Source organism: Vulpes vulpes, chromosome 12 (assembly GCF_048418805.1).
Source record: "Vulpes vulpes isolate BD-2025 chromosome 12, VulVul3, whole genome shotgun sequence".
In the NCBI taxonomy this organism is placed as follows: Eukaryota; Metazoa; Chordata; class Mammalia; order Carnivora; family Canidae; genus Vulpes; species Vulpes vulpes.
This window is the reverse complement of record NC_132791.1, coordinates 183,850-211,569: the sequence shown is the minus strand read 5'-3', so window position 1 is coordinate 211,569 and position 27,720 is coordinate 183,850. Positions and strand designations below refer to the sequence as shown.

At 51.0% G+C, this 27,720-nt stretch overlaps 1 protein-coding gene across 1 annotated transcript; it reads right to left on the bottom strand.

Moving 5' to 3' along the window:
- Window positions 1–1,764: 1,764 nt before the first annotated feature.
- STOM (stomatin) lies at window positions 1,765–27,720 on the bottom strand. The gene is made up of 7 exons (XM_072727474.1): window positions 27,544–27,720; window positions 15,690–15,793; window positions 14,545–14,617; window positions 13,469–13,551; window positions 9,575–9,778; window positions 8,172–8,306; window positions 1,765–3,749 (listed from the first exon to the last, which is right to left on the bottom strand). The coding sequence occupies exons 1-7, from the start codon at window positions 27,602–27,604 to the stop codon at window positions 3,555–3,557; spliced, it is 855 nt and encodes a 284-aa protein (XP_072583575.1). The 5' UTR covers window positions 27,605–27,720; the 3' UTR covers window positions 1,765–3,554.

Sequence of the window (27,720 nt, the reverse complement as noted above, 5' to 3'; positions counted from 1 at the left end):
GTGCTGCGTGTGTGCACGCGCCACGTGGCGTCCGTCCCTCGTGGGCTCTCGGACGTTGTTTCCACCGTCCGGCCCCCGCGAACGAGAGCGCTGTGCACACCGCGTGCCGACACCCGATTGCGGGAGTGGAGACTTGGTCGGGCCTCACCTGTCCCCGGGGGCCCTGTTCGTGCTCAGGGTGTCACCAAGTCCCTCTTGGACTTTTCCATGAGCTGCTTCTAACCCTTTTCCCTGTGGTTGTTTCCGACCGGAGTGAGGAGCTGCTCCGGGGCAGGCCTCTCCCTCGCATTGATCCTCTGGTCTCTCCTCCCCATCTCCCCACCCACCCTGTTCCGGCCACTGCCCTCCCCATCCCCACCGGCTACAGAGGGAGACCCCGTTCTGGGACTGCGGAAGCCCGCGTGGAGGTTCGTATGGTAGCAGCGGGGGGGGGGGGGGGGTGTTTACACTGCCATTGCCAGAGCTGCCGGGGAGCACAGGTGCCCCAGGGGCCCGGCCTCTGGAGAGCCTGCTTCATCGAGGAGGTGACAAGGGGAGCAGAGAAGGAACTCTCCAGGTGAGACATGGGGGGGCCCCCCCTCTGGGGCGGAACATGCCCCAAGTACAGAGAGAGTAACGAGGAGGCAGAATGTGCTCAGGGGCAGGCAACAGCCGCCCGGCCAGAGGAGGTGTCCTGGCATCCGGGAGGCGGGCAGGGCCCAGGGGCACCTCAGCCACCGTGCTAAAGGGTTTGGACCTGCCTCACTTACCCCAAGGTAACCCCAAGTGACCCCAAGGGTCACTTTCATGGTCAGGATCAACTTGGACAAATGCAAACAAGAGCAGCATTTACAGCTCGGAGCTTCCAGGGTCTTCCCTGAGGCAGGTGAAGGCCTAGCTAGACAAGCGGCTCACACCCTGGAAACTTGTGGGGGGACCTGCCCCTGGATGCGGTTCCTCTACCTCAGAGTCGCTCCTGGGCACCTGCAGTTCATGGCGGCTGCGGCCTTAACGCTTGCACGGTGCTCTCGGAAAAAGGAAGTTGCCTGGGGCCGCTGATTTGCGTGGACTTTTGCTCTCAAAGGCAAAATAATGAATTGAGAACAAGACCACATCAACCACATAGTTTCTCTTCCTACAATTTTTGCCCTCAGGGGCGTCCGGGGGGCTCAGTGGTTGAGCATCTGCCTTCAGCCCAGGGCGTGACCCCGGGGTCCTGGGATCGAGTCCCACGTCGGGCTCCCTGGAGGGAGCCTGCTCCTCCCTCTGCCTGGATCTCTGCCTCTCTGTGTGTCTCTCATGAATAAATAAATAAAATCTCAAAAAAAAATTTTTTTTTTAATTAAATTGCATTTTGTCATCTGCAACGTGTGAGTCATCGTGAAGCGCCGTGACTGGCGCATGGAGGCTGGCCTCTGCATCCTGTGTCGGACCTTGGGCTGGTCAGCAGGTGTCTGCTGGGGACTTGGGGCCAGGCAGCATGCAAAGCCTTGGGGATGCAACAGACCACTGGGTGACAGACGGTGAGGACTAAAGGAAATTAACCCGGCGAAGGGTTCGGGGTGTCCGTGGGTCCCACTCCCCAGGGAAGATGTGTGTGCAGGTGCACCGTGGAGCCTGGACGAGAGAGGACAGATGACGAATGTAACCTCTTCTTTCTTGGCCCGCGGAGAGCACACGAAGAAGCCGACGTGGCCAGCCCAGGACGGGAGGGGCTCTCATGCCCCTTCTGAAAAGTGAAACCCGGACACCAAATGCAGGCAGAAACAGACTCACCGAGGAAAATGAGTAAAAGTGCACACTTTATTACGTACAGCATTGCAGAGAGGCCACGTGGAAAGGGATCTTGCACCGATGCTCCCCTCAGCCCCTTATGCTTCCTCCCTCTTAAGCAACTTAATCCCACCCTATTGGGCTATGAAGCCACAAGGCAGAGGGGTGAAGACTGTTTGGTATCTGGAAACAGGGAAACCCAAGAAGCAGAAAGCACTGTTACTCCTCTAAGCTGAGAAGAGATTTTTAGCCAGGATGTGGGGTTGTTTCCTGGTCCTCGCTGGTCGCCACCAAAAAAACAGAGAAGATCATTGTTTAAAATGAGTAACTCGGGTTCCAAGGCAAAATGCATCCTGTACACCTAATAAACTCAGCTGCGAAGCCGGGTATGTGGCTCAGGGTTTCCTAAATTAAGCTTGGAAATGGGGGAGCGGGGAAGGGACGCCCGCAGTCCGGGGCTGAGGACAGATGTGAAGGGTGGCCGGGTGCGGAAGCTGCCCTTCCTAAGGCTTCTCTAGCTGAATCCAGAGCCTCCACCAGCCAGGTTTTCAGACCCAACAGGAAAACGCCAGGTTGCTCAGATTCACGGGCATTTGCAAAACTGAAGGTGCTTCTTAATGACATTAAAGAAACAACTATGGTTCACGGGGGGCTGGCCACTTCCTCTTTCAGCACGGACACAGGTGACAGAAGATAACCCCGCAAATAGAGAAGACGCCCTAGATCCCTATATATATCCTAGGTCTGATGGTGTCCTCCCAAGCTCATTGGCTGTTAATATGCCCAATATATCGTGAATTCCTTAGAGTATTCGATGAACGGGGCGGGCAAGCAAAGTATTTCACAGCGTGCGACAGTTAACAGCATGCAGTCGAGGAAAATAGAACGGCTTTCTGAAGACGTGTCCTTAGAAAGTATTAGTCCTTAAGCTATTCAAATGGGTATATAAACAGGTGTTTATAGAACTTGCGGGTTTCGTTTAAAAAGCTCAAAAACCACCTAGAACCAGATATATGAAAATAGGCAAAAGTGAGGAAAAAAGCACTTTTGTGACAAGTATGTAGCTGGTTTCAAAGACCACAGGGGAATCATTTGGTCCTAGAGAGGCTCAGAGAAGTTTCAAAAATGGAAAGAGAAGAAACCTATTATTCCTACAGGATATGATCTTTTTGACGGTGGGTTTAAGACTGTTTCAAGGGTGAAGATGATCTTTTTCACTGATCTTGACACTGATTTTGTCCAGTGTGGACAGGGACAGGGAAGGAAATGCCTACTCTCGAGAGAGGATGCTTTTAAAACACGGCCTGGGTTTAGAAAGTAAGCGGGAGGCGGGAAGGTTTCCTTAAGATTCCCCGCAAGTAAGGCACGTGTGGCCCAGAGAGGCTGGTCACTGCTTTCTGCGAAGCACTGGTCTGGCCTGGGCGTCGAGTGGTGCTTGTCACGGTCTTCTTGCCTCTGGCCTGGCTGCAGCTAGGGGTGCGGGAGGCCCAGTGAAGGTCGAGGAAGGGGCACTGACCCTATTACATAATGATCTAAATATATGGGCTTTTAAATATTTTAAGGAGTAAGACATTACCTTCCAGAGGTCGCCAGTCCCCTCCCGGCCCCTCCTCAGTGTTTACAAGCTTACAATCTTTGTTGCTAGGGTCGCTACACATTCTAAGAACCTTGCAGTCAACACACGGAAAAGGAAAGAGGAAGGATAGTCAAGGGCTCGCCCTACTCTCCGTAAGGCTTAAGGGCTAACTTGGTCCCCGCCCTACCCTGGCCGGGAAGGGCGCATCTCTGTTGGCCTCTGGGGCTCACTTCTTCGCCCCCACAATGCCTTGCAGCATGTCAATGGGCAGGGGGAAGACGATGGTGGAGTTCTTCTCCGCGGCGATGGTGGTCAGGGTCTGCAGGTACCGCAGCTGAAGGGCCGCAGGGGACTCGGTGATGACCATGGAGGCTTCCTTCAGGGCCCTGGATGCGTTCATTTCTCCCTCGGCTGCAATGACCTACGGAACAGGACACAGGAGTGGTCAAGCTCTAGAAGGTGGCTGTCGCGCGACAGACGTCACACGGGTATGGACACGAAACGTTCCAGGAGCGACCAAGGCAGCGTTAAGGAAATCCCTTCCAGGTGCCCAGTCTCCGCACGTCCTTCCTCCTGCACCTGACTTGCCGGAGATCAAGGCCTCCGTCCTCCTGCACTGTGGCCCTTCTCACACGCCGCAGGGGACTGGGCGGAGGGACAATTTGAAATACGGTGCAGGGGTTGAGATGGGGGGAGGGGACGTGGTATGACTGAGAGAGGCCCTCGGTTTAGAGGACAAAAACCGTAATTTCTCAAGATAACCAACACGTCCCACCGAGGTGCGTGAGGCGGGGCGGGTGCCAGGTGCGCTCGACGTGACTCCGGTAACTGCTCCAGGGCAGGCACGTGCGTACCGCGAGCAGAAACAAGCTCCTGCCCCGAGAGCACCGGCTCTGGCTTCTTCCATGTCATCTCATGTCCAATAAGGACATGGTCTGGAGGTTTCTTCCCCCTGGTCTGGACACGGACCAGCTGCAAGGCTATCTCCTCTCCTCCCATCCATCCCTTGGTCTCTCGGCCGGGAGGCCAGACCCAGAAGGCAGGCACATGTGGAGGCAGCACCTGCGGGGCAAGCCCAGGCCACGGAGGGAAAGCGAGCTGCTTGTGGGGTGTGGGGCGTCTGCCCAGCAAACCCGTGTTGATCAACCCCTCGGACCGACAGACCATCCCTGGAGAGCCAAGCGTTTTCAGGTACGTGGGGTTGGTCTGTTGGTCCTTGGGGAGCCCGGGCGGACCGGCCGAGGAGCGTGGACAATGGGGCTCCGCACGTCTGTCCTCCACCCTCTCAATCAATAGGTGACCAGGCCTGGGAATACGAACCCGAAAGCCCGTGCCGGGCGCTCTTCTGAGAGTTTTAAGAAAGGAAATGAGGGAGGATGTAAGTGTGAAAGGGATTGCATCTCAAGGGCATAAGAGCTGGTCTAAAAACTTGAACAAGAGGCCCAGCTAACACACTGCCCAGCTTGCGGCGGGCGCCGCCCTCCTCTGTGCCTGGCTCCTTTCCCCCAAAGCACGTCTGCGAGGACTCGTACGTTCATTCTCTTCCTTGTATGGTTTTTCCTTCACGTGAATAAAGCATATTTTATCCTTGCAACCACCTGGGACACGTAGGCAGTTTCCAGTTTGGGGCGATACACGGTACTGCTGTGAGCCTTCCAGTGGGGCCTTTTGGTAAACACACGAGTGCACACACTGCCAGGCGCTTTGCCAAAGCGGAGGCACCAAACTTACGGTCTCACCAGCAGAATATGAGCACAGAGCACAGTTCCTCTCTCACCCACACTCGGTACTTATCTTTCTCCTCCTTTTTTTTTTTTTTTTGAAGCCATTCTGGTGGACGCCTATCGCGGCATCTGCTTGCGATCTGACTCTGCATCTCCCCGATGGCTAATTAGCTTGAGGAATTTCTCTCTGAAGTCTCTTAATCCACAGGCTCTCCTACCCTTTTCCTTCACAGCTCGTATGTTGAAGAAACAGACTCCCTATTTTCCACGAGAACCTGAACACAGGATTTTGAGCAGATGGCCTTATGGTCGGTGCAGGGTTACTTACCGTATTTTACAGAGGAGAGAGACTCCTTGTGATTCTATGTGTTTGCCCTAATCTTTCTTTCTTTTTTTTTTTTTAAGATTTTATTTATTTATTTATTTATTCATGAGAGACACACACAGAGAGAGAAAGAGGCAGAGACCCAGGCAGAGGGAGAAGCAGGCTCCACGCAGGGAGCCCGTCGCAGGACTCGATCCCAGGACCCCGGGGTCACGCCCTGGGCTGAAGGCAGACGCTAAACTGCTGACTTACCCAGGGATCCCGTTTGCCGTAGTCACTGCCCAGGTCCACAAGACTATTCTAGAAGGTCCCTACGGTCTCATCCAAATGGAGGCGCAATAATTCAACATTCCAACAGGCTTCCTCTACGTCTTCCCGCTGTTGTAAGAAATTCTCTTTCCTAGCTGGTGCGGACACTTGCACGGAGGCTGAGTCTATCACAGAGCCCAGAAGGGATAGTGAGGAGCAGAGGGGAATTTTAGTTTCTACCACCAATAATCAACTGTGTGACCTTGAGGAAATCACATAAGTTTTCTGGGCTTCAATTTTTCATCTGAACAGGGGGATGGCAAACAAGTTTTATTTTTAGGGCCATTCCAAGCAGTTGAGGCTTGTTACCTGGAACACAGCAGAAGGTTTCTGAGGTCAAGTCTAAGCTCAGTGGAAAACAATGGTGCAGTTAATTACTGGCAGGGGAATAGGAGGCTGGGGGGGCAGCATCTGGGCCAGGTTATTTGTCACCTTCAGAGGATAGTCTCTGAGGACCACTTGGGCTCTGACATTCGAGGTCATCTGTGTATCCTAAGTTCTAGTCAACACGGCTTAGCGATGGCGCTGGAGGTTAACGCTACGTTGTAGGGAAAAGCAATTCCCGACCTTCCAAATACTAACTAGATTAGAGTCGGGGATATTTAGCGTCACCAAAAATCCCCCTTGGTCTTCGAAACGTGATGACTTTGAGAGAGAGCACCCGAGGGCTCTGCGGGATCACCACGTTGTCCTCAGGAGCTCAATTATCACATTAGGAAAACCTAACCATTCTGGCTGGTAGAAGATTCTGGGTATAGTGTGTCGAATGAGCTACTATTCTATTCAGTGCTGGCTAAGAAATTACAGTGCCCACCCCGTGGCTTAAAGGGCATCCTCCTAGAGGGCCCGGTTCTGCCTCAGTCCTCTCTGGCTACTACTATTTTCCAGCAGAACAACAGACTGGTTTGCTCCTTGCATCTCGGTAGATCAGCCAAGCCCACAGCAACTCCTCCTCTGAGAACTGACCCTCTTCCTCCACCTATTCACAAGCAAGGAGCTGTGGGACCTTATTAATATCTGACTTTGACTTTTTTTTTTAAAGATTTTATTTATTCACTTATAAGAGACCCAGAGAGAGAGAGAGAGAGAGAGAGAGGCAGAGACACAGGCAGAGGGAGAAGCAGGCTCCGTGCAGGGAGCCCATCGCAGGACTCGATCCTGGGACCCCAGGGTCATGCCCTGGGCTGAAGGGAGGCGCTAAACCACTGAGTCACCAGGGCTGCCCTGACTTTGACCTTTTAACCAAACGTTTGCTAAAGAAAATCTCCCCACTGCGAATGTGGGATCAAGGCTGGTTGGTCCCGGTTAGTGTTCCACGGGGAAGGCCTGCTGAACTGGAGTCAGGCCCTCCGCCCTCAAGCTGTCAGCAGTGAGGTGGGGCCCAGGAAACGGAATGGTTAGTTTCCTTCGGGCTGGACGGCACTGTGGCCCCCGACCGTTGTGGGGAGACAACATTACTTCCCAACCTTGGGTTTGGTGAGATATCCCCGTAGCTCCAGAGAGCCTCTTTCCTGGGTTAGGTTGATCGATATTTCCTCGATACCTCTCACTGGGGGCATGCACCCATGCGGGCTCCAGAGGTGGTAATGACAAGAAAGAGGGGAAAAAGTAGACATCAGAGAAAGAGGAGAGGGAAGAAAAAAAGTTATGAGGACAGAAAGGAAGAGGGAACAGTAAGAAGGAAGAAGATCCTGAGAAAAGAGAAAGAGGAGACAAAAATAGGGAAGGCGGGACACGTGGCTGGCTGGGTCAGTAGAGCGTGTGACTCTTGATGGTGGGGTTGTGATGTTCAAGCCACCCACTGGGTGTAGAGATCACTTAAAAAAAAGAAAAATCAGGGCAGCCCTGGTGGCTCAGGGCTTAACACTGCCTTTGGCCCAGGGTGCGATCCTGGAGACCCGGGATCGAGTCCCGCATCGGGCTCCCGGCATGGAGCCTGCTTCTCCCTCTGCCTGGGTCTCTGCCTCTCTCTCTGTGTGTGTCTCTCATGAATAAATAAATAAAATCTTTTTTAAAAAGGGGGGAAGAGTGAATGGTAAGCACACTGATGGGATCGCCCAGTGGCTCTGAAGTCAGAACTGTTAGTTTGTGCTTGGCAGGGGCCTGGGAACGCAAAATATGGGGCCCCGAGCCGCAGACGGGTGGGCTGCTCTGCCGCACGCTGCGCTCCCAGGAAGTCGTGGGGCGACAGGAGCCGTGGGCGCACCCACTTGGGTAACCGCAGCGGCCGCCCTGCCCCTCGGTCAGACGAGCCCACCTCGCAGGGTCACGGGGCGGCCCCAGGGGGAGGCGGCTCGAAGCTACCTGGAGGCTGTTAGCCTGGCCCAACGCGCCAGGGCTACTTCCACTTTTGTAACAACCTTTCACTGTTTTGCAATTAAAAAGAAAACTCAATAAGAAACACTACAGAGAGAAAGAAAGAAAGGGCAAAGAACAAAAGAAAAGAAGGAAGAAAGGAAAGAAAGGGAAAGGCGAGCGAGCCTACCTTGGCGCGGGCCTCCCGGGACGCCTCTGCCTCCGCGGCCATGGCTCTCTGCAGCTGCACGGGCAGCTTCACGTCCTTGATCTCCACGCGCTCCACCTTGATTCCCCAGTCGTCAGTGGCGTCGTCCAGGGTGCACTGGTAGGAGACAAGGCCGGTGATGATGCGGGGCCGAGCGCACCGGCGGCCGGGTGGGTCCCGGGCTGGGGCGGGGCGGGGCGCTGGGACAGAGGGGGGCAGAGGGGGGCAGAGGGGGGCAGAGGGGGGCGGAGAGGGGTAGAGGGGAGTAGAGGGGGGCAGAGGGGAGTGGAAGGGGTGGAGGGGGCAGAGGGGGGCAGAGGGGGGCGGAGGGGGGCAGAGGGGAGTAGAGGGGAGTGGAAGGGGTGGAGGGGGCGGAGGGGGACGGGGGGGGGAGAGGGGGGCAGAGGGGGGCAGAGGGAAGTAGAGGGGGGCAGAGGGGAGTGGAGGGGGCGGAGGGGGGCAGAGGGGGGCAGAGGGGGGCAGAGGGGCCAGGGGGGCGGGGGGTGCAGAGGGGCAGCGGGTAGGCGTCCTCTGCGGGAAGCAAGGCCGCAGGAGGGCGGGTGGCGGTCGGGAAGCTGATCCTGACTCTACTGCTACGAGCTCAAGCAGGGGTCGGCCAACTTTTATTTCCTAAAAGGGCCGGACCGTGATGGCTTGTTTTCACGTCTCCTGCAACTCCTTAACCGTGCAGCGCATCACGAGTGGACGGCACGGCCGCATCCCGAGGTCCGCGACCAGAACAGCGGGCCGCCCGCCACCGGCCCCCAGGGCCCTGCGTCCCCGTCCTACTGTCCTACTTCCTCCCGCTCAACCGCGTTCCTCTACGGTGGGAGGAACAAAACTGCAGCTTCCGTTCCGTGGTCGTTGCGGGCACCAGGTGATAGATTTCACACGATGACATTTACACAAATAACAAAGACCTTGGATTTTCGTACTTTATCTTTTTGGGACAAGTCAGGCTTGATTCATGATCTATTACTCAAAAAAGACCGGTAAGCAGACGAGTGGCAAGGGAAGTCCTGGGCCTTGTGCGGAGAATACAGCGTTAACCACACCCGCACGGTCTTGTCCTACGGGACGACCCTGGAACTATCGTGCTAAAGACAAAAATCAGTACTAATTCTGGGGAAAAAAAAAAACCACACTGAAGGGGAATTAAAAAAAAAAAAAAATCATGCATGCAGCCGAGCTGTTAACCCACGAGCTGTTTGCGCAGAAAATATTCCCTTCCATCAAGTTTGAGAAAACCTCCCTGCGAAGAGAAGAGCCTGGCCTGCGAGCCCTCAACTGGCATTTGTCAAAAGTCGTCAAACAATCACTAACCCTTGGGCTTCGTCTTGAATTTCCTGCGACTGACAGCCCGGGGGCGGGGGGGCGGGGCTCACCTGCATGTTGTGTGCGATTTCTTCTCTGTCCGAGAGGATCTGAGAAAGGTTCTTGGTGCCCAGGACGTTCCTCAGAGTCGTCTGTGCCAAGAGACGGGTCGCGGAGTCGGCATTGGTGATGTTGGCCACGGCCAGGGTCGCGTTCTGCACGCGGTAGTAGACCACGCCGTCCACGCTAATGGTCACCGAATCCTTGGTGAGGATCTGCGGCGGAAAGAACGCGATGCTACGTCTGCCAACCAGCCCCTTCTTTAATTTTTTTTTAAATATTTTATTTATTTATTCATGAGACAGGAGGAGGCGCGGGGAGGCCGAGGCAGGACTCCGTCCCAGGACGCCCAACCGACTGAGCCGCCCCAGTGCCCCAAATCCTCCTCTGATCGAACTGTAAGGAATGTTCTTCTGCAGAACATCTTAAAACAGCGGCTGATTTTCTTTAGTAAGTGCCACTGGCTGAATGTTGTGTTCTCTCGAAATTCAGAGGCGGAAACCTGACCCCTAATGTGACGGCGTGAGGAGGTGGGGCCTTTGGGATGTGACTGGCTCATGAGGCTTGATCCCGGGTCCTCTATGACCCAGGACGCAGGCCCCCCACAGCCGCTGAGCCCGCTGGCATGTGACCTTGGATTCCAGCCTCCAGGACCGGGAGCTGTAAATTTTAGTTATTTGTGACCCACCCCGCGTACGGAATTTGGCTACAGCAGCCCAAATGGACTCAGAAAGCTAACGATGCCTTTAGAATTTTAACAAGGCCCATTCACTTGTTCATCGATGCTGGTAATTCAATCATTCAACAAACATTGAGACACCATTCAGCAGCAGGCAGGGGGTGGGGCATCAAGGGAGCCTTTATGGACAAAGGAGGGACAGCAGTGGGTGGCAGGGGGACACCTGAGCTACGCCCGAAGGAAGAAGCAATGTTGAGGGGGGCGCGAGTATCCAAGGCAGGGAGGACGGCGTGGCACGCAGCCGAGCCTCGGGGGGCGGACTCTGCCTAAGGGGCCCAGCAAAGTGGAACGGAGAGTGGACGGGGACGCGGTTATAGGGTGCCATCGGGGAAAAAGTGTGTTTTACAGCGCGCTGCGTAAGAACGCTTCGGGGACGAGCGCGTCCGTGCCTCTCGTACCCGGCCCAGGGCAGCGGGCAGTGTGGCTCACGGGGCACCAGCCGGGCCAAGGCCATGCTCCATGCGGGACCAGGTGTAGGGCCCACAAGCTCCCACCACGGTCCCGTCCCGCGCTTTCCCCAGTGTCCCCGGGTCTGTGCCCCACACGCCCCGCTGCAGGGGCGTCTCCCCCGGGGAGCTTCCCTAAGGAGCAGGCTTGACGCTCTGCCCTGTGCACTGTCCCGTGTGCCGCGCTGCCCACCGCCACCTGCCCCTCTGCCCTGCGCGTCCGGAGGGCCTTCTGTCCTGGCGAGACCGCCTGCAGTGAGACGAGACCAACTGAGAGGCGACCTAGGGACGCAGGGATTGATGCAGAGCGTGCAGGGAGGGTCAGGAACCTGAGCTGTCCCACGAACCTCCTCCCCTGGTGATCGCGGAGGGGCTCTCAGAGTGCTTGCCCGGGGGCCCTCATCGTGAGACGAGGCTAACGACAGCGGCCAAGCCTACGCGAGCTGCTGTGACGGCGAAGGTCCTGTGGATGCCGCGGCTCCTGTGAGGCGCAGAGCTGTGGGGACGGTGGGGACGGCAGTGGGGACGGCAGCGGGGAGGGCAGCGGGGAGGGCAGCGGGGAGGGCAGCAGGGAGGGCAGCGGGGACGGCAGCGGGGACGGCAGCGGGGACGGCAGCGGGGACGGCAGCGGGGAGGGCAGCGGGGACGGCAGCGGGGTCGGCAGCGGGGAGGGCAGCGGGGAGGGCAGCGGGGAGGGCAGCGGGGTCGGCAGCGGGGAGGGCAGCGGGTTGGGCAGCGGGGAGGGCAGCGGGGACGGCAGCGGGGAGGGCAGCGGGGTCGGCAGCGGAGAGGGCAGCGGGGAGGGCAGCGGGGAGGGCAGCGGGGTCGGCAGCAGGGAGGGCAGCGGGGACGGCAGCGGGGTCGGCAGCGGGGAGGGCAGCGGGGAGGGCAGCGGGGAGGGCAGCGGGGCTGCACGGCTGCTGTGCCCGCCCGGCAGGGCAGCACTTGTCTTTTTTTCTGATATTTAAAAAATACTTCTACTGTGTTACCATCTTGTGTGAAAATTCATTATTTCCCAGGATGTGATAAGAAAATGTGTATCTTTTTTTTTTAGAAAATGTGTATCATTTGTAAACAATTTCTCGCCCTGGGACCGTCACAGCCAGAGCTTTCCAAAGCTGTGGCCTCCCTGCCCGTCTATGGTGGGCGGAGCGTTTCTCTCCCTTCATAAAGTTCACGGGGCATCGGGAAAAGGCCTGCCTGCCCCGCTCGGCTCAGGGGACAAGGGAGCCGTGGGAAGGCGGCGACAGGGGAGGGCGCCAGGGTCCCCAGCCCCCCTGCGGGGCTCCTCGGAGGCCGTCATCTCCGAAACACGGGAAGACACGCAGAGAACATGGGCCAGCTTAGCTTTGTTCTCGTGGGAGAGCCATCCCCGGCGTCCCGCGTCTGTGCGTGTCATAGGGTGCGACGGCCACCCACCAGCCCTGGGCCTGCAGGGACGTGCCCGCGCCGCTCCTGGATCCGGGGACAAGAGCTAGCCCTTGGCCAACACACACTTGACAGACCTCTCCCGTCCCTCCCGTCCCCCTGTCGTCAGGCTTCCCATCTGCAATGGTCATGATGGCCCTGGACACGCGGCCCAGCAGGGCTGTGGCTCCAGCGCGAGCCACGAGGAGCAAACACGGACCGCGGTTAGTATGGAGCCCAACGCGGGGCCCGGCTCTGCCACTGTGGCCACGGGGCCTGGTGCCTTCCCTGTGCCCCACGGCAGCCAAAGCTTCTCAGGGATCAGGGATCCTACTGTGAGCTTTGTTTTGTTTTGTTTTGTTTTGTTTTTAAAGATTTTATTTTTTTATTCATGAGAGACCCAGAGAGAGAGGCCGAGACACAGGCGGAGGGAGGGGCAGGCTCCATGCAGGGAGCCCAACGTGGGACTCGATCCCAGGACCCTGGGGTCACGCCCTGGGCCCAAGGCAGACGCCCACCTGCTGAACCCCCAGGGGTCCCTTGCTGTGAGTTCCAACTGCATTATTAAGAGCACGGACTAATTATGATTATAAAACATTATATGCTTTATCTAAAGTGCCAAATGAGAAGCTCCCAAGTCTTTGGCTTCTAACCAGTTCATCTAGAATAAAATCAAGAACCCGAAGAAGAGTATTATATGGAGCTAGATTTCCTATCAGAAACCCATCGTAGAGAAATGTGGCCGCAAAAATGACGACAAATATGATCATGCCGACGTCACACTTAGGGTAACATTACGCTACACCTGATAATCATAAGCACTTACGTGTCACTTAAGATTTATCAGCCCCTGTTCTAGGCACTGGCCACCTGATGTCTCAGGCAGTCCTCACCAGAACCTCATGAAGCAGGTCCTGCTATTACAACCTCTATTTTAGGGGCGTCTGGGTGGCTCAGTTGGTTAAGTATCTACCTTTGGCTCGGGTCATGATCCCGGGGTCCTGGGATCAAGTCCCGCCTCCAGCTCCTGCTCAGCAGGGAGCCTGCTTCTCCCTCCCTCCCCTCCTCTGTGCTTTGTCTCTCTCAAATAAATAAATAAAATATTTAAAATATATACATAAAACCTCTATTTTGCAGATGAGGAAACTGAGGCAGAGAGAGGTTAAGGAACTTGCTTCAAGTCCCAGAGCTAGAAAACAGTGACTGACCGCACACAGCTCCGAGCCTGCGCGCAGCACCGCGCCCCGCTCCTCTCTCCGCCAGCTCCTCTCACGCACGACGCTGACCTGTCTGGTCTGCCAAGACCGCCTTACCTCCTGAGGAGGGATGTCAAATGAAATCGTTCTCATGTCCACCTTGATGAAGCTGTCGGTGCACGGGAGAATAAAAAACAAGCCTGCGACGAAGAAACACGGGCATTATGGAGAGACAGCGGCACCCCGGCACCCGTCCACTCCCCCAGAATCGACGTGACCAGCTGAAAGGAGCCCGTTGGCCTCGCTGCCCTCGCCGTTACTCTCCCCCAACCTGCGGCCGCCGGGGGGGGGGGGGGGTGTGCCGGGACGCTTCCTTGCCCCGCCGCCCCTGGCCGTCTGGTCACCTGGGCCAGTGCGATCCTTCCCAAGTCGTCCTACGTCCTCCGGCGTCCCTCCCAGGGCGCCTGTTCTCGGCCACAAGCACAGGAGCCTTTTCTGAACTATGAGCCCGACCGTGGCTCGAGGTCCTGCGTGGCCTGCCCCGGCGCCCCTCCTCGAGCTCCACGCTCTCGCTGGGCTGGGCTGGCTGCAGGTCCCTGGACGAGGGACCCGCCCTGCACGAGGCGCCCCTTCTGCGGGGAACACCGCTCCATGCCTCAAGATTCAGCCAAGGGGACACCTCCAAAGCCTGGTCTCATCCTACTAGTTGGGGTCTGGCCCTTGTCCCTGGCGTCCACAGCTACTTGCAATTACTCGATCATAGTACCTGTCCCGTGGGATGCAACCGCGCCCTGTTGGTATCCACTAGACGGCAAGATCCCTGAGGGCAGGAGCGCTACTCTAGGCTCCCTTGGATTTCCAGAGCCTGGAATACAGCAGGCGCTTAAGGGACATTTGCCAAATATAAGGCAGAAAGAACCAAATCTAGAAAGCCTTCCGCGAGTAGCATTCTCATGCTCAGACTTCCAGGGCTGCAGCTATTCTTGGCCTAAAATAATCTTATCAGCTGGCTGGGAAGGGGAGGGGAGCCACGGGAAGGAAAGGGTGACTGCGGCACGGCTGGCCCTGGCCCGCACCACCGCTATTGTTAGTCTTTTCTAAGTCAACAGATAAGGGACCCTCATAAGGGAATTCGCATCAACTAGACGAAGAATCCGGTCCCCAGGCCAAGCACCCAGAATCCTAGTACTGACCAGGTCCTTTGGCTCCTCCTTGTAAAATGCGACCCAGTCTAAAGATGATGGCTCTTTCATATTCCTTTATGATCTAGATTAAAACACAAATAATAACATAACACGAAGAGTACACATATTCACATACATCTATGGCTTCTTAAACATATATTTTGCTCTAAACGGGTTATATTCCTCTACTTTTTTTTTCTCTAAGATCCAAACAGTATCAGGGCACCCAGCTGCCTCCATCTTTTAGGCCACACGACTCTTGATCTCGGGGTTGTGAGTTCAAGCCCCATGCTAGGCACAGGGATCACTTAAACACAAAAAACGTGAAAAAAAAATAAAGTAAAATCTAGACAGTATGTACCAATAACATGTCCAATGTTTAATTACCAAACATAGTATGTATTTACTAGTTTTTAAAATTGATTATAAAAGCAATTGCTCTTCACTGTATAAAACTTGTGGAAGTATAGGGTAGTACAGAGGAGCAAATCCCTAACTTTACTCCTCAGCTGCTAACATTCAGTTACTCATGTGTTGTTAATACAGAAAAAAACTCCAAAATGGAACAACTAAATTTTCTATATAGTTTTGCTTCCTGATTCCTTAAATAATAGTAATAATAAACGGATCTGAATATTCTTGGCAGCATATGTGAGGAATATGTAAATAATAGTCATTTATCAAAGTATTAATAACTTTATGGAGAAAATAACCAGCAAGGGGGGGGGCACTTAACCATATGCCAGGCATCGGGATAAGTATGATTAGAGAGATCATTTAATCCTCACAACGGCCCCATAAAGTGGGTGTTGTTACTTCCTCCCATTTTACAGGGAGGAAACATGGCAAAGGTCACATGGTGAACAATGGAGCCGGTCGCAAACCTCTGCGTCCTGACTCTGCACAGGGCCACCCCACAGGCCTGGCCTCAGATTCCAGACGGTGACCCTTGCTTTAACCCAGGAGGACTGCCTGGAGAGTGGCTGAAAGGAAGTCCTAGAATTCCACCACTGCAGGCGACTAGAGTGAATTTTCCAAGGGAGAGATGAAGGAGAAAGCATCACAGGCCAGGAGGTCTCTTTTCCACACGCGCTACGTGGGTTTGTGAGGTTAGCGGCCGACCTAACTCGCAGATGCAAGCGACTATTCTTTACCTTTATGCACATCCATACTGACACTGGGAAGGTTATGACCGTGAACAGGAACGACACAGCCACCAAAATCCAGCCACAAGGTCCAAGGCCTGTACTGGGGCTATCTGTGGAAACAGAAGATACACAGCTCCTGTCCCCGTTCGCAGTCCTGCCGTCCCCCCATCCTCTGTCACGGACGCCCCTGTGCTTGGCATCCTACTAGCTGTTTTACGTGGATTTTCCCACCTAATTCTTGAGATAAACCTGAAGTGCAGGTGCTACTTTTTCTAACCTACTTAACAGGACAAAGATTTCCCCCAGGACTTTTTAAAAAATAGTTTATTTATGAGAGTGAGTGAGCGAGCGAGCTGGCACAGCAGGCGGAGGGCAGAGGGAGAAGCAGACCCCCCACCCCCACCCAGCAGAGGTCGATGCGGGGCTGGGTCCCGGGACCCCGAGATCATGACCTGAGCCGAGGGCAGATGCTTCACCCAGAGCCACCTGGGCACCCCGTCCCCATTATTTTTATCTGGCAAACATTTATTAGGCACCTAATGTTTACTATGCCTTGTGCTCTGCACTGAAGTAATAGAAGTAGACGCAGTCCCGGCTGGAAGGAAGGATAAAGGTCAGCGGGCGGGACAGGTAATTATCCTATTAGGTGGCAAACGTACAGGTAGACCTGTTCAGAGCATTTTGAAAAGACGGAGTAGGGGTCACTCACAGCGGGGACAGCGGGACGGGGGGCAGGGCAGGTAGGTGACGGCGGTGGGTGTCAGGGGCTTCTGGGCGACAGACCTGTCAGGGAAGGCCGCCAAAGGGTGGGGAAGGGAGGCCGAGAGCATTTCCACTGAGAGCGCGGCTTAGCTAAAGATGACTGGCCTGTTTACCTGGGCACGTGCACCAGTTTATTATCCTTTTCCTGATGATTAGACACATTGTCTCGGATTTCTCACAATCGTGAACAAGGCGTCCTAATCATCTTCGTACCTAGTTCTCCTCTCCCTTTCCTAGCTGCTTCCTTTCCTGCAACATGACATAGCTCTTTGTCTTTTTAGGAAGGGAACACCTTCCTGATGCGAGAAATTCAGAAAAGTTATAAAGAGGGGGAAATTATTCAATCCAGAGGTGATGAATATTCTTCCAAACCACACACATTTTTATGAATAAGATCTGTGACCTATTTTTCTCCCATTACTCGCACCTCCCTTTTTTGCCTTGCTTGCTATGCCCATGTGCGTGTGTGCGTGTGTGTGTTTAAAGATCTGAGAAGGAGAAAGCAAAAGGGAGGGCAGAGGGAGAAGCAGACTCCCCGCCGAGCAGGGAGCCCGACCTCGGACTCGATCCCAGGACCCCGGGATCATGACCTGAGCCCAAGGCAGCTGCTTAACCGACTGAGCCACCCAGGCGCCCTGCACCTGTGCTTGGTGTGTTTTAATGTTTTATCAGCTATACTTGCATGAAGAAACACGCTGCTGCTGCTACTTGTTGCCTTCTCCATTTTGAACATAACTTACTTTCTGCTATGGAAGCGGATTTAGCTTCGCCCCCACCCCATAAATATATCCATCCTTCTAATTACATAATTTTGGTTAGGTCACCATCAAATTTACATCTCATGAATATGCAAATGGACTCCAAGCTAAGCTGTGCAGGGATGTCAAATTCATTTTTCCTGTCCCATACAACTTTTTTCTTCATGGTCTTGCCTTTTCCCTTTGTTTTTAATGTATGTATTGATTCAACCTCAAACCTCTTCTCAAGGGCCAGAAATTCTACCAATTTCCTTTCCTAAGAGAGTCTCTGGGAGCAGCGTCTGGACTTGCTCTCAGGTGGTGAGCAGGTGGCCAGGGACTGCCTTTCCCATCCTGGGAAACCATCATTTCCTGGGTTGCATTTTCCACCTTTTGCATCCAGGGTCTTCCTCATTTTTGGTTTGTTTTTCCTCTCTGTGGAGGGCAGAGGCGCTGAAAAGGCCAAGGGATACGATCACTTTTCTTACCAACCAATAAAGCTTCTGGAATATTTCTAGGAGCTGTTTTAATAATGAGAGGGAGACTGCAAGAGGGGAGGAGGTAGGCTGGGCAGTTGTTATGGCTCGGAAAGGCAAAGATGGCAGGGAGGCGGGCCCTGGAATCCACGGCATGCCAAGAAATGAGCAGAATTCAGGCTGAGAGCATGGGAGCAAAGGGAACACAAGCTGGCATCCAGGTCAAGTGCTCAGAAACTACAGGACAAAGACCAGAAATGCTACAAATGACTGTGGTTTCTGATCCTGTGTCATCGTGCGAGGTAAACGTTGTACACACACTTGAATAAAAGTGCTCTAAGTGGGCAGCCCGGGGGGCTCAGCGGTTTAGCGCTGCCTTCGGCCCAGAGCAGACCCCTGGAGTCCCGGGATCGAGTCCCACATCGGCCTCCCTGCATGGAGCCTGCTTCTCCCTCTGCCTGGGTCTCTCTACCTCTCTCTCTCATGAATAAATAAATAAAATCTCTTTTTTTAAAAAAAGTGCTCTAAGTTGATCTCCTGGAGCTGTGGGGTCATTGACATATTTACCAAGAGGATACACTAAGCAAGGCCACCATGCTGCTTGTGCAGAAGGCTCCACCAGGCATCATCGCGACTGATGACATCACAGCAGCCACTTGTAGATGGTTTGTTATCCAACTGCTTTAGGTGTATATCTCTCTTACTCTTTGCAAAGTCTTGTGAAGTATTGTTTGTTTTTTTTTAAAGATTTTATTTGAGAGAGAAAAAAAACACAAGCAGGGCGAGCTACAGAAGGAGAGGGAGAAGTAGGCTCCCCCCTGAGCTGAGAGCCTGCTGCGGGACTCGATCCAGGACCCCAAGGTTATGACCTCAGCCAAAAGCAGACACCTAACCAACTGAGCCACCCATTTGGGGTCCCTGCCCCAAGTATTTTTAATTCTATTTTACAAATGAGGTTAAGTGAAGCAAGGAAGCTTTCCCAAGACCACATAACGGAGGAGGACCGGAGATTCAAACATAGGTCATCCTATGAGCCCACATTCTAAGTCAATTTATTTCTTCAGTCCTTTGCCTCTGAATTAAAAAATCCTCATGAAAGAAGTTTTCATTTTTGGAGCATTTTCTCATGACAGTATCCAAACTGGGAAAGCATGGTAGGCGTTCTGAGAATGAAATCTGATGTTCCTGCAGAGGAAGGCCTCTTAATTCCAGCTGTGCCTATTTTTAGCAAAAATAGTCTCAAGGCTGGTGGCCAGGCTCAGGTCTAGGCTTCCAAAGTGAAATGGGTTCCAAACAAGGCGCAGAGCGGCCAGATACTTCCCTGACAGCACCTGGCACTTTCTGAAGTCCTGCCCCCAGCCCCCTACCTCCAGGCAACGCACATAGCTGTGTCCTGAACGCATCAGACTATACGCTCTCTGAGGGCAGCGATGTTCCTTACTCTTCTCCTATCCCAGCCGGTATTGTTTCCTGTGTGTGTGCACATGTGTGCATGTGCTCAGTTCCCATGGTGATGCGGTGTTTTTTGAAAGCCCCGAATGAATACATGGGATTACAAATGAAGAGCAACAAGAAATGAGGTGGATATCCTGAAAACTGGGCTCCGTCTTTCCCTTCTCAAATGTTCCACTAGAAATAATCAATGTATACACTGGGGATGGCACCATTCCATGTAATTCTCTCCACTTCTAGGCCCTTGAAGTGCTTCCTCACCTGGTTATAGCTCATAAAGGTGTACAAAGCACATTCCGCAGAGAGGTGAGGCTTACGCTTAGGACACTGAGTCATCTACCACTAACAGGCCAGAGAGAAATTCCCAGTTACTCCCCCAAATCTCACGAAATTCATTTCCTTCGTTTCTCGGTCATTACCTTGAAGATTGAATCCTCCCTACCAGCTCTATGAGGTGAAGGACAAATACTGAGCAATCAGCATTCCTGAGATATTCTGGTTGATAATCTTGGCACTTTGCTGGGTGGGAACACTCCTAAAGCTTAGTGATCCTATGATACTTGCTTGTAAATACGACTTGTCCATGTTTTGTTTTGTTTTCTACCACCAACTCTTCTGAAAATTGCATTAAATTTTTAACTAACCAAAAGCAAGGTTTTGAAAATGGCCGTTTATATATCAACACTGTTTAACCGAATATTCAAATTAGACTTATCTCCAGGGAACTGATATAAATTTTAAAAGACATTGCTTTTTTCTCTTATTTTAAGAGAGAAAAAAAAAAGCAAAATATCGTCCCTATGAAAATTAGACATTACAGCTAAATAAATTAAAAAAGAAAAATTATCTATGCTTTCATTATCTCTAGAAGGCAATTATTTTCTGCCTTGCTACATGTCCTTTAAACCTTTCCTATCCTGCTTTTATTTTTTAAATGAAATAATGATATACATAATAATTTTAAATCTGCTTTCCCCCCTATATTGTGAACATCTTTTCAGGTCTGTACATATTCTTTACTATTAAAAGTTGAATAATATTTCATTGTTCCATGAACCTAATGAACATTTAGGTTGTGTCGAGTTTTCTGAAATAGAAACTCTGCTGTATTGCATATATGCTTAGCAAAATTTCCATGCATCTTTATTGTGTAAACTAATTTTGCTGAAAAGGTGAAATTGTACAATTCTTAAATTTCTCTCATTCTGGAGGTGTCTTTTAATATTATTAATAATAACCGTTTATTGAACGTCTATCACAAGCGGATTCCTTATATAACTTCTTCCTAATATTCACAAAAAATCTGCAAAGTAGGTATGAAATATCCCTCTTGAGTCCCAAAGTAATAAAGCAAAAGACTTTCTGAGATGAGACAGAAGAAAACAGACAAAATCATGAAAGAAATGAAAAAAAAAAGTTGTACAGTAATTTTTGTTGGGTTGGGATCCAAAAACGCAATAAAATAATCTTTTCAAGAGGATAACAGGCATAATTTCAGAGCACTACATGTCGTTACTGATACAGTATCAGCTGATTAACTAAAAAGTCTACTGAACTTGGCACTACTGGAAATCATGTGCAATAATAAATTCCATTTATCATTGAGATTTTATTCCAAAGTTCAAAAGATTAGATTTCCTCTTCAGGGAAAGGCCAGAAAGGTCTTACACAACGTCTAACTCAGAGTCGTGTGCATATTACACATAAAAAGAAAAAAGATGAGCCCAAGATTATTGCAATACCTGAATAGCAACATTTAAGGACAGTCTTTTCCTTCTCCTTTCCCAGAATGCAAGTGAAGCACTTCATATTTTCGTGCATTGCCAAGAACACTGCTGTTTGGTGGGGAGAGATAAGAGGCCTAGGAATTTGGTCTCAAAAACATTCTAACAGTATGGTCCTAACAGCCCTGCTTACGGGGCAACAGTAGGGTGAAATAAAAAGCCTTGGCAATGGTTGAATTTTTCTGGACGGTATAAATATTAAGGATATAAATGTTCTTTTGGGTCACTACTACCCTTCCTCAGAGATTCCGTTTCAGGATTTCCACATTTTTCCTGTAAAGGGTCAGAAAAAATTTTAGCTGTGTAGGCCATAGAGTCTGTTGCAACTGCTGTTGTATTGCAGAAGCAGCCACAGACTGTACACACACGGGTGGGCGGCTGGGTCCCAGCAAAACTTATGGATACTGACATCTGAATTTCATGCATAACAAAATATTGTATTTTGAAAAAAAAAAACCCAAAACCTTATAAATATAAAAACTATTTGTGGCTTCTGGGCCATAGAAAAACAGGCGGTAAGCCAGATCTGGTCCACAGGCCCTTTGCCTCATCCCTGCACCCAGCTATCTCTTTTTTTCCCCCCATACATTAACCTGTTTGAGGAGGGCTTTATTGAGTTATAGAATACAGTTGAGGTTTCAGTGTTTCAAGTAAGGCTACAGTTTTCAGATCCTCAGTTTCTCTCTTTAGTGAAACAGAGCTTTAAAAGACCTGATTGAGTAAACATTGAAGGTGGAAACAGGCAAAAGGATGGAAGACGTATTTCATTAATAATGACCTATTCCAATAAATCAAAACTTTACTATGAGTTTTTCAAATGATTGGAATTTTAAAAGCGAGACAAAGGATGGAAAGAAACAATAAAAGAAGAGAAAAAGAAAAGAAAAAGAAAAGAAAAGAAAGAAAAGAAAAGAAAAGAAAAGAAAAGAAAAGAGAAGAAAAGAAAAGAAAAGAAATAAATGGAGGGGCAGCCAGGGTGGCTCAGTGGTTGAGCGTCTGCCTTCAGCTCAGGGCATGATCCTGGGGTCCTGGGATCGAGTCCCACATCGGGCTCCCCCCAAGGAGCCTGCTTCTCCCTCTGCCTGTGTCTCTATCTCTCTATCTGGGTCTCTCAGGAATAAATAAATAGAATCTTGGGGATCCCTGGGTGGCGCAGTGGTTTGGCGCCTGCCTTTGGCCCAGGGCGTGATCCTGGAGACCCGGGATCGAATCCCACGTCAGGCTCCCTGCATGGAGCCTGCTTCTCCCTCTGCCTGTGTCTCTGCCTCTCTCTCTCCCTCTCTGTGACTATCATAAAATAAATAAATAAATAAATAAATAAATAAATAAATAAATAAATAAAGTTGCCTTTTAAAAAAATAAATAAATAAATAAATAGAATCTTAAAAAAAAAGAAATGGAGAAAAAATGTCAAGAGAGAAACAAAAATGCAGTAGCACACTTCAGAGAGAAATGATACCAGGTGGAGTGAGAGGGGCAGAGCTCAGCACACAGTAGGAGCTCAATAAATGTATGTTGAAAAAAATGTTGGTTATTGAAGATCACAACTTGCAGTTCATTGGGGCAGAGGCTTTCAAAGCAGACAAGCACACACTATAACCCATCTTTTAAATGATTATTTTAACTAGGCGTGGGTTATAGTTTTTCGAATGCTCTTGCCCTTAAACCTCTAGGGAAGAAATTCTCTGGGCTGGAGTGGCTGCAGGCCAGAAGGTATCACGTTAAGAGCCATGGCTGGGGACGGTACCTTTTCCTCCGTATAATAAACATACATTGAGGGCTCAAATATTGGATCAAAAGAAACAACCTTGGTCAAGCATTATGGGGTCTGAATCATAAAATGTGTTTGCCATGAGATACTAGAAAAAGGGAAGGGACAAACCCTTTTAAGAAAGATTTCCAATACAAGTTGAAACAAAGGGAGTCCTTTGCCTAGCTCAAAAAGAGCAAGGAAATTAAATAAGTGTTATTATTTTGTTTCCTAAGCATCTTGGGGAACTTTCTGTAGCTCTCCTTCACTCAACTGTTTTAGCCACAAAGCAGGAGGAAAAAGGGGTGAGGGTGTCATGAGTAATTTTAAATTTAAACTCCCTGAGTCTTAAATAGGTCCCCCTCTCCTAATTGCCTAAAACACCTTCCCTCTCTAAAAACATATTTATCATTCTTGTAATTACCTTATTCAAGGTCCATCTACCCCATAGGTTTTGGTCTTCTTAAAACAATGTAGCATCATGACTTCAAAGCTGGCTCTGCCACTTATTATCTGTATGATCTTGAGAAAATATCTTAACCTTCTGTGCTTTAGGCTACTCACTTAAAAATAGGACTAACAGGAGTTGCTCCTCAGAGGGTAAGTGTGAAGAGCGAATACTGTAGACGGCTAGAGCATAACAGGTACTCAAAAAACATCTGCCAAGTAAATAATTGTTGAATACACTTTAGAATCATCCTGTCCCAAAGCAGCGGTCAGAATGAATATGTATGGACGGAGTATCGCCCATGATGGAAAGATAGAAACAGTTATAGTCTGAAAAACTGGAGAAAAGCAATTTCATGTAATTATATTAATTAAATTGGGGATCCCTGGGTGGCGCAGCGGTTTAGCGCCTGCCTTTGGCCCAGGGTGCGATCCTGGAGACCCGGAATCGAATCCCACATTGGGCTCCCGGTGCATGGAGCCTGCTTCTCCCTCTGCCTGTGTCTCTGCCTCTCTCTCTCTCTGTGACTATCATAAATAAATAAATTTAAAAAAATTATATTAATTAAATTTAGATTAGACCTGAAATATATTGAGAACAAAACCCTCCTACTTCTTCCATTGTTCCCCCCCCCCCCCCCCCGCTCGTTTATTTGGACATCTTAAATATCTATAATTAGGTTTTTCTCATTAAAGTCTTTGGAGGGCAACATCATTTTAACTAAAAATCGGGGGCGCCTGGCTGGCTTGGTCAGTAAAACATGCAACTCTTGATCTCGGAGTCATGGATTCAAGCTCCACACTAGGCATAGAGCTTACTTTAAAAAAAGGTGGAGGTGGGCGCCGACAGAAGCATATGAAAAATAGATCGTAAGACGCTCAGTTTTTAATTGAGGTTAAGAAGCTAGGCGGTGGCTAAGAGCTCAGGGTTCCGGGATCTGATTCCAACTCTACCACTAACATTTCTCAGGAGTAAAATGAGAGAAAAGAACAATACTTCTCTCATACAAAAGCCCTCAGGAAGCATTCAAAAAATAGTAGCTGTTGTTTTTTTTTTTTATCACAGCCTAAAGATCATATTGATACAATTTACAGGCATAAACTTTTTAGTAAAGTGACTTGCCCTCTGGGACCTAAACACCGCAGAGAAAATATCAAGACTAACAACCTGCCTGGGGACTCCATCTCTGGAGGAGAAACAGACTACATTTGAGCAGGACAAAAAAGTTCTAAACCTTCTTGGACTGTCTTGCATACAACTGTTTTGTCCATAAATTTAAATTCCCTGCAGAATTACTAGGTTTTCTGAACAGTCACTGTTAACTTCATTCTTTGTTTTCCCCATTCACAAATTTCTTAATAGTTGACATTTTAATGTTTCAAAAGTACATTCACATAAATTTTCTCTGATTCTTGAAGCCTTGGGAGGCAGTTATGGCAGTAAGAGGACCCCCACGACGGTGACGGGGACATGGACGCGGAAGGCGGAGACGTGCCCAAAGTGACCCAGGTAGTAGGGGGTGGAACGGGGAGCTCAGTTCAGATCCTTGAATTGTGAATTCCACTCTCATTTCACTACACGGTACCATCTTACCATTAGTGCGCTCACAACTGAACAAAGTTGGTGTAATTTTTATTGTCTGAGACTTTACAACAGATAACTTGATTGCTTGCATCTACCGAAATGTCAGGCTAAATGCCTGGGGTTTAAGTTTCTTCACCAGTCGCAGAGAATAAAGATTCAAAAAGAGTGGAGGAAGGAGAATTGGCACATACTTCCTTTTCTCAATAGACTGTAACCTCTAACTTTTTTCCTTTCCACACTTCAAAATGTATTATTGTGACAACTGTAATTCCTTTATCAAGATAATATTAACCCAATTAGTCTATCTGTAATAAAAACACACATAACAAGGAACCTACTTAATCAAGTATATATACTCAAGTGCGTACACACACACACACGCCAGCTTCACTAGACTTGGTCACTGGTTTGAGTTAATTTATGACCATTGATGGTTTGACTCAGATTAATTATTAAAGAAGTTACAAAGTTCTCCCCAGTCCGATCAGCTGTAACAACTGTAATAAACAAATCAGTCCCTTGATTCTGCTTATTTTCAGGCATTCTCCCAAAGGGATATATTCTGTTGACGTGTCTCTTAATTATAATACATTTCTTTGCAATCCACCTCCATCATTTCATTACAAAGGGAATGTACTGGCTTTAAGAAAAAGTAGTCTTGCCCTTGGTTTGGTCATATTTACATTCCTGAGACTAATTGTCAGCAAAATCATAAAAAGACAGTTTGGGCTTTTATATTCCACTGTTTCCTGCAGAAGCCGCCTTATTCAAGAGGTCTGGATAGAAGCTAGGTTCCTTCGGGCTTTCTCTGTTGTCTCTCACCATCCATGTCTGATAGGTTCCTTGTTTGGAGGTAGCTCTAAGATAGGGAACGTGGAAAATCACATAGCCCAGGTTTGAAACCCAGCTCTGGAGCACACACACGTGTGATTTTTCTACTGAGACCCAGTCCCCTTGCTGTAAAATGGTGGATAATGTTTTCCTTGTGGAGCTGCTACAGGGCTGCAATTAGATAATGTTTGTAAAGCACTTAGGCTGTGTTTGACCCAGGGCAAGCACTCAATAAATTCTATTTAATAAATTCTAGTAATGGCTTTCCTACTAGTGTTGCATCTCAAAGATTGATATTTAAAAAAAAAAAAGTGACCTAGACTAAGCAAAGATTTGTATGTTTAATTTTCTGAGGAGCACATAGTTTTCATTAGATTCTGAAAAAAAAACTGTCTAAAAAATTAATCATAGAACCAAGAAAAAGAACTTAGAAGTGACAACTGGTCTGTGACCATGAAAAAACAACTAAAGGGATATTAAGTATAAATAATAGATCATGTGTATTCCCAACAAACTTCTGCAAACAGATTTCCCACTGCTTTCACCAAACTGCCAATACTGTCCTCAAGGTCCTAGTCTCCTGCCAGGTCAGGGCACAGAGGGAAGTAGCTCACGCACCTTCCTGTCTAGGCTAAGAACCAACTATGACAGAGGTGGACAAGTTTTACAGTCAGTCAAAGGCAGATTTAAAATACGGCTCCAGGGACGCCCGGGTGGCCCAGCAGTTTAGTGTCTCCCTTCAGCCTGGGGCGTGACCCTGGAGACCCGGGATGGAGTCCCACGTGGGCCTCCCTGCGTGGAGCCTGCTTCTGCCTCTGCCTGTCTCAGCCCCTTTCTCTCTCTCTCTCTGTCTCTCATGAATAAATAAATAAAATCTTAAAAAATAAAATAAAATACGGCTCCATTACTTATAAACTGTGTGATGCTGAAGTACGTCAACCTCTTGGGAGTAGCAATTTCTTCAAATCTGTCCTTCCTGATTCACTACTGACTTGGGAACTTTGTTTACTCTCCAATGTGCTTAGCAGGGATAATTTTGAGGGCTAATTCTTTTGATGCTCCTGGGAAGGACGGCTGGGCAAAGGAAATGGGACTTCTATTAGAGGCTGGCTTTACAACTAATCAGAATAGTTAAGTCCAATACAGTGTTCTCTGTGGGGCCCTGGAAATGCTCCCCAGCCCCTCTAAAAGGTCATCCAGTCTGAAATTGCATCCTTGGACAGAACTCCTTTGGATCGCTCGGAGCCCCTGGGCGGGAAGCAGCACCCCTGGGAGGCTTCTCACCTCCCCATTGGAACCCGACCCCCCCCCCCCCCACGGAGGTAGCCACGGAGGTTCAGGGGGTAGCCCTCTCAAGGGTCCCGCTCCTGAGCCACTCAAGGTTTCTGCCTTCAGGCCAGGGAAGGCCCCAGTAGGGAGGGAGCACTTCAAAGAATTCCTAGTGAGAAACAAAAGCCCGGAGGCAGGTCCCTAGGACAAGGGAGTGGAGGGAGGACAGGATGAGGGGGACGTGGAGCTTGCCTGAAAGAGCCTCTCTTCTCCCACGAACACAGGCTGCTGCGCGCGAGGCCAGCCCTGCCCGGGACGTGCGGCCGGCAGGGGTGGGGCTGGGGGGTTCTCAGTCCCGGAGATGGGGGTCTGGGGGGGCGCGGGTGCAGGAGGGGTGGGGCGGGGAGGGCTGGGGGCAAAGCCTCAGGGGCCAGCCCTGCCCGGGACGTGCGGCCTGCAGGGGTGGGGCGGGGGGTTCTCAGTCCCGGAGATGGGGGTCTCAGGGGGCGCCGGTGCAGGAGGGGTGGGGCGGGGAGGGCCGCGGCCCCGAAGCATCTCCGGCCGCACGCGAGCCCCGGGATAACGGCGCCGGCCCCGCGGGAGCAACGAGCGGCCGCCAGGGCGTCGGTCCCCCCCGCGCCCCTCGGAGCGCCCCCGCCCCCCTCCCCGCTCCTCCGCGTCCCCGGAGCTCCAAGGAGCGGCGACGAGCCTGGGATCCGCGGGGGGATGGGTGGGGGCGGGGGCGGCGGCGGCGGCGCGGGGCTCACCCTTGAAGGAGTCGGGGAGCCGCCGGGCCTCGACGTCCCCCGGGTGCCGCTTCTCAGCCATGTCCGAGCCGCAGGCGCCGCTCTCCCGCCCCGGCCCGAAGCAAGAGCCGCTGCCGCGAGGAATGCTCGGCGGAGACCCGGGGCCCAGACCCAGGCTGCGGCCCCGCCCCCCGCGCG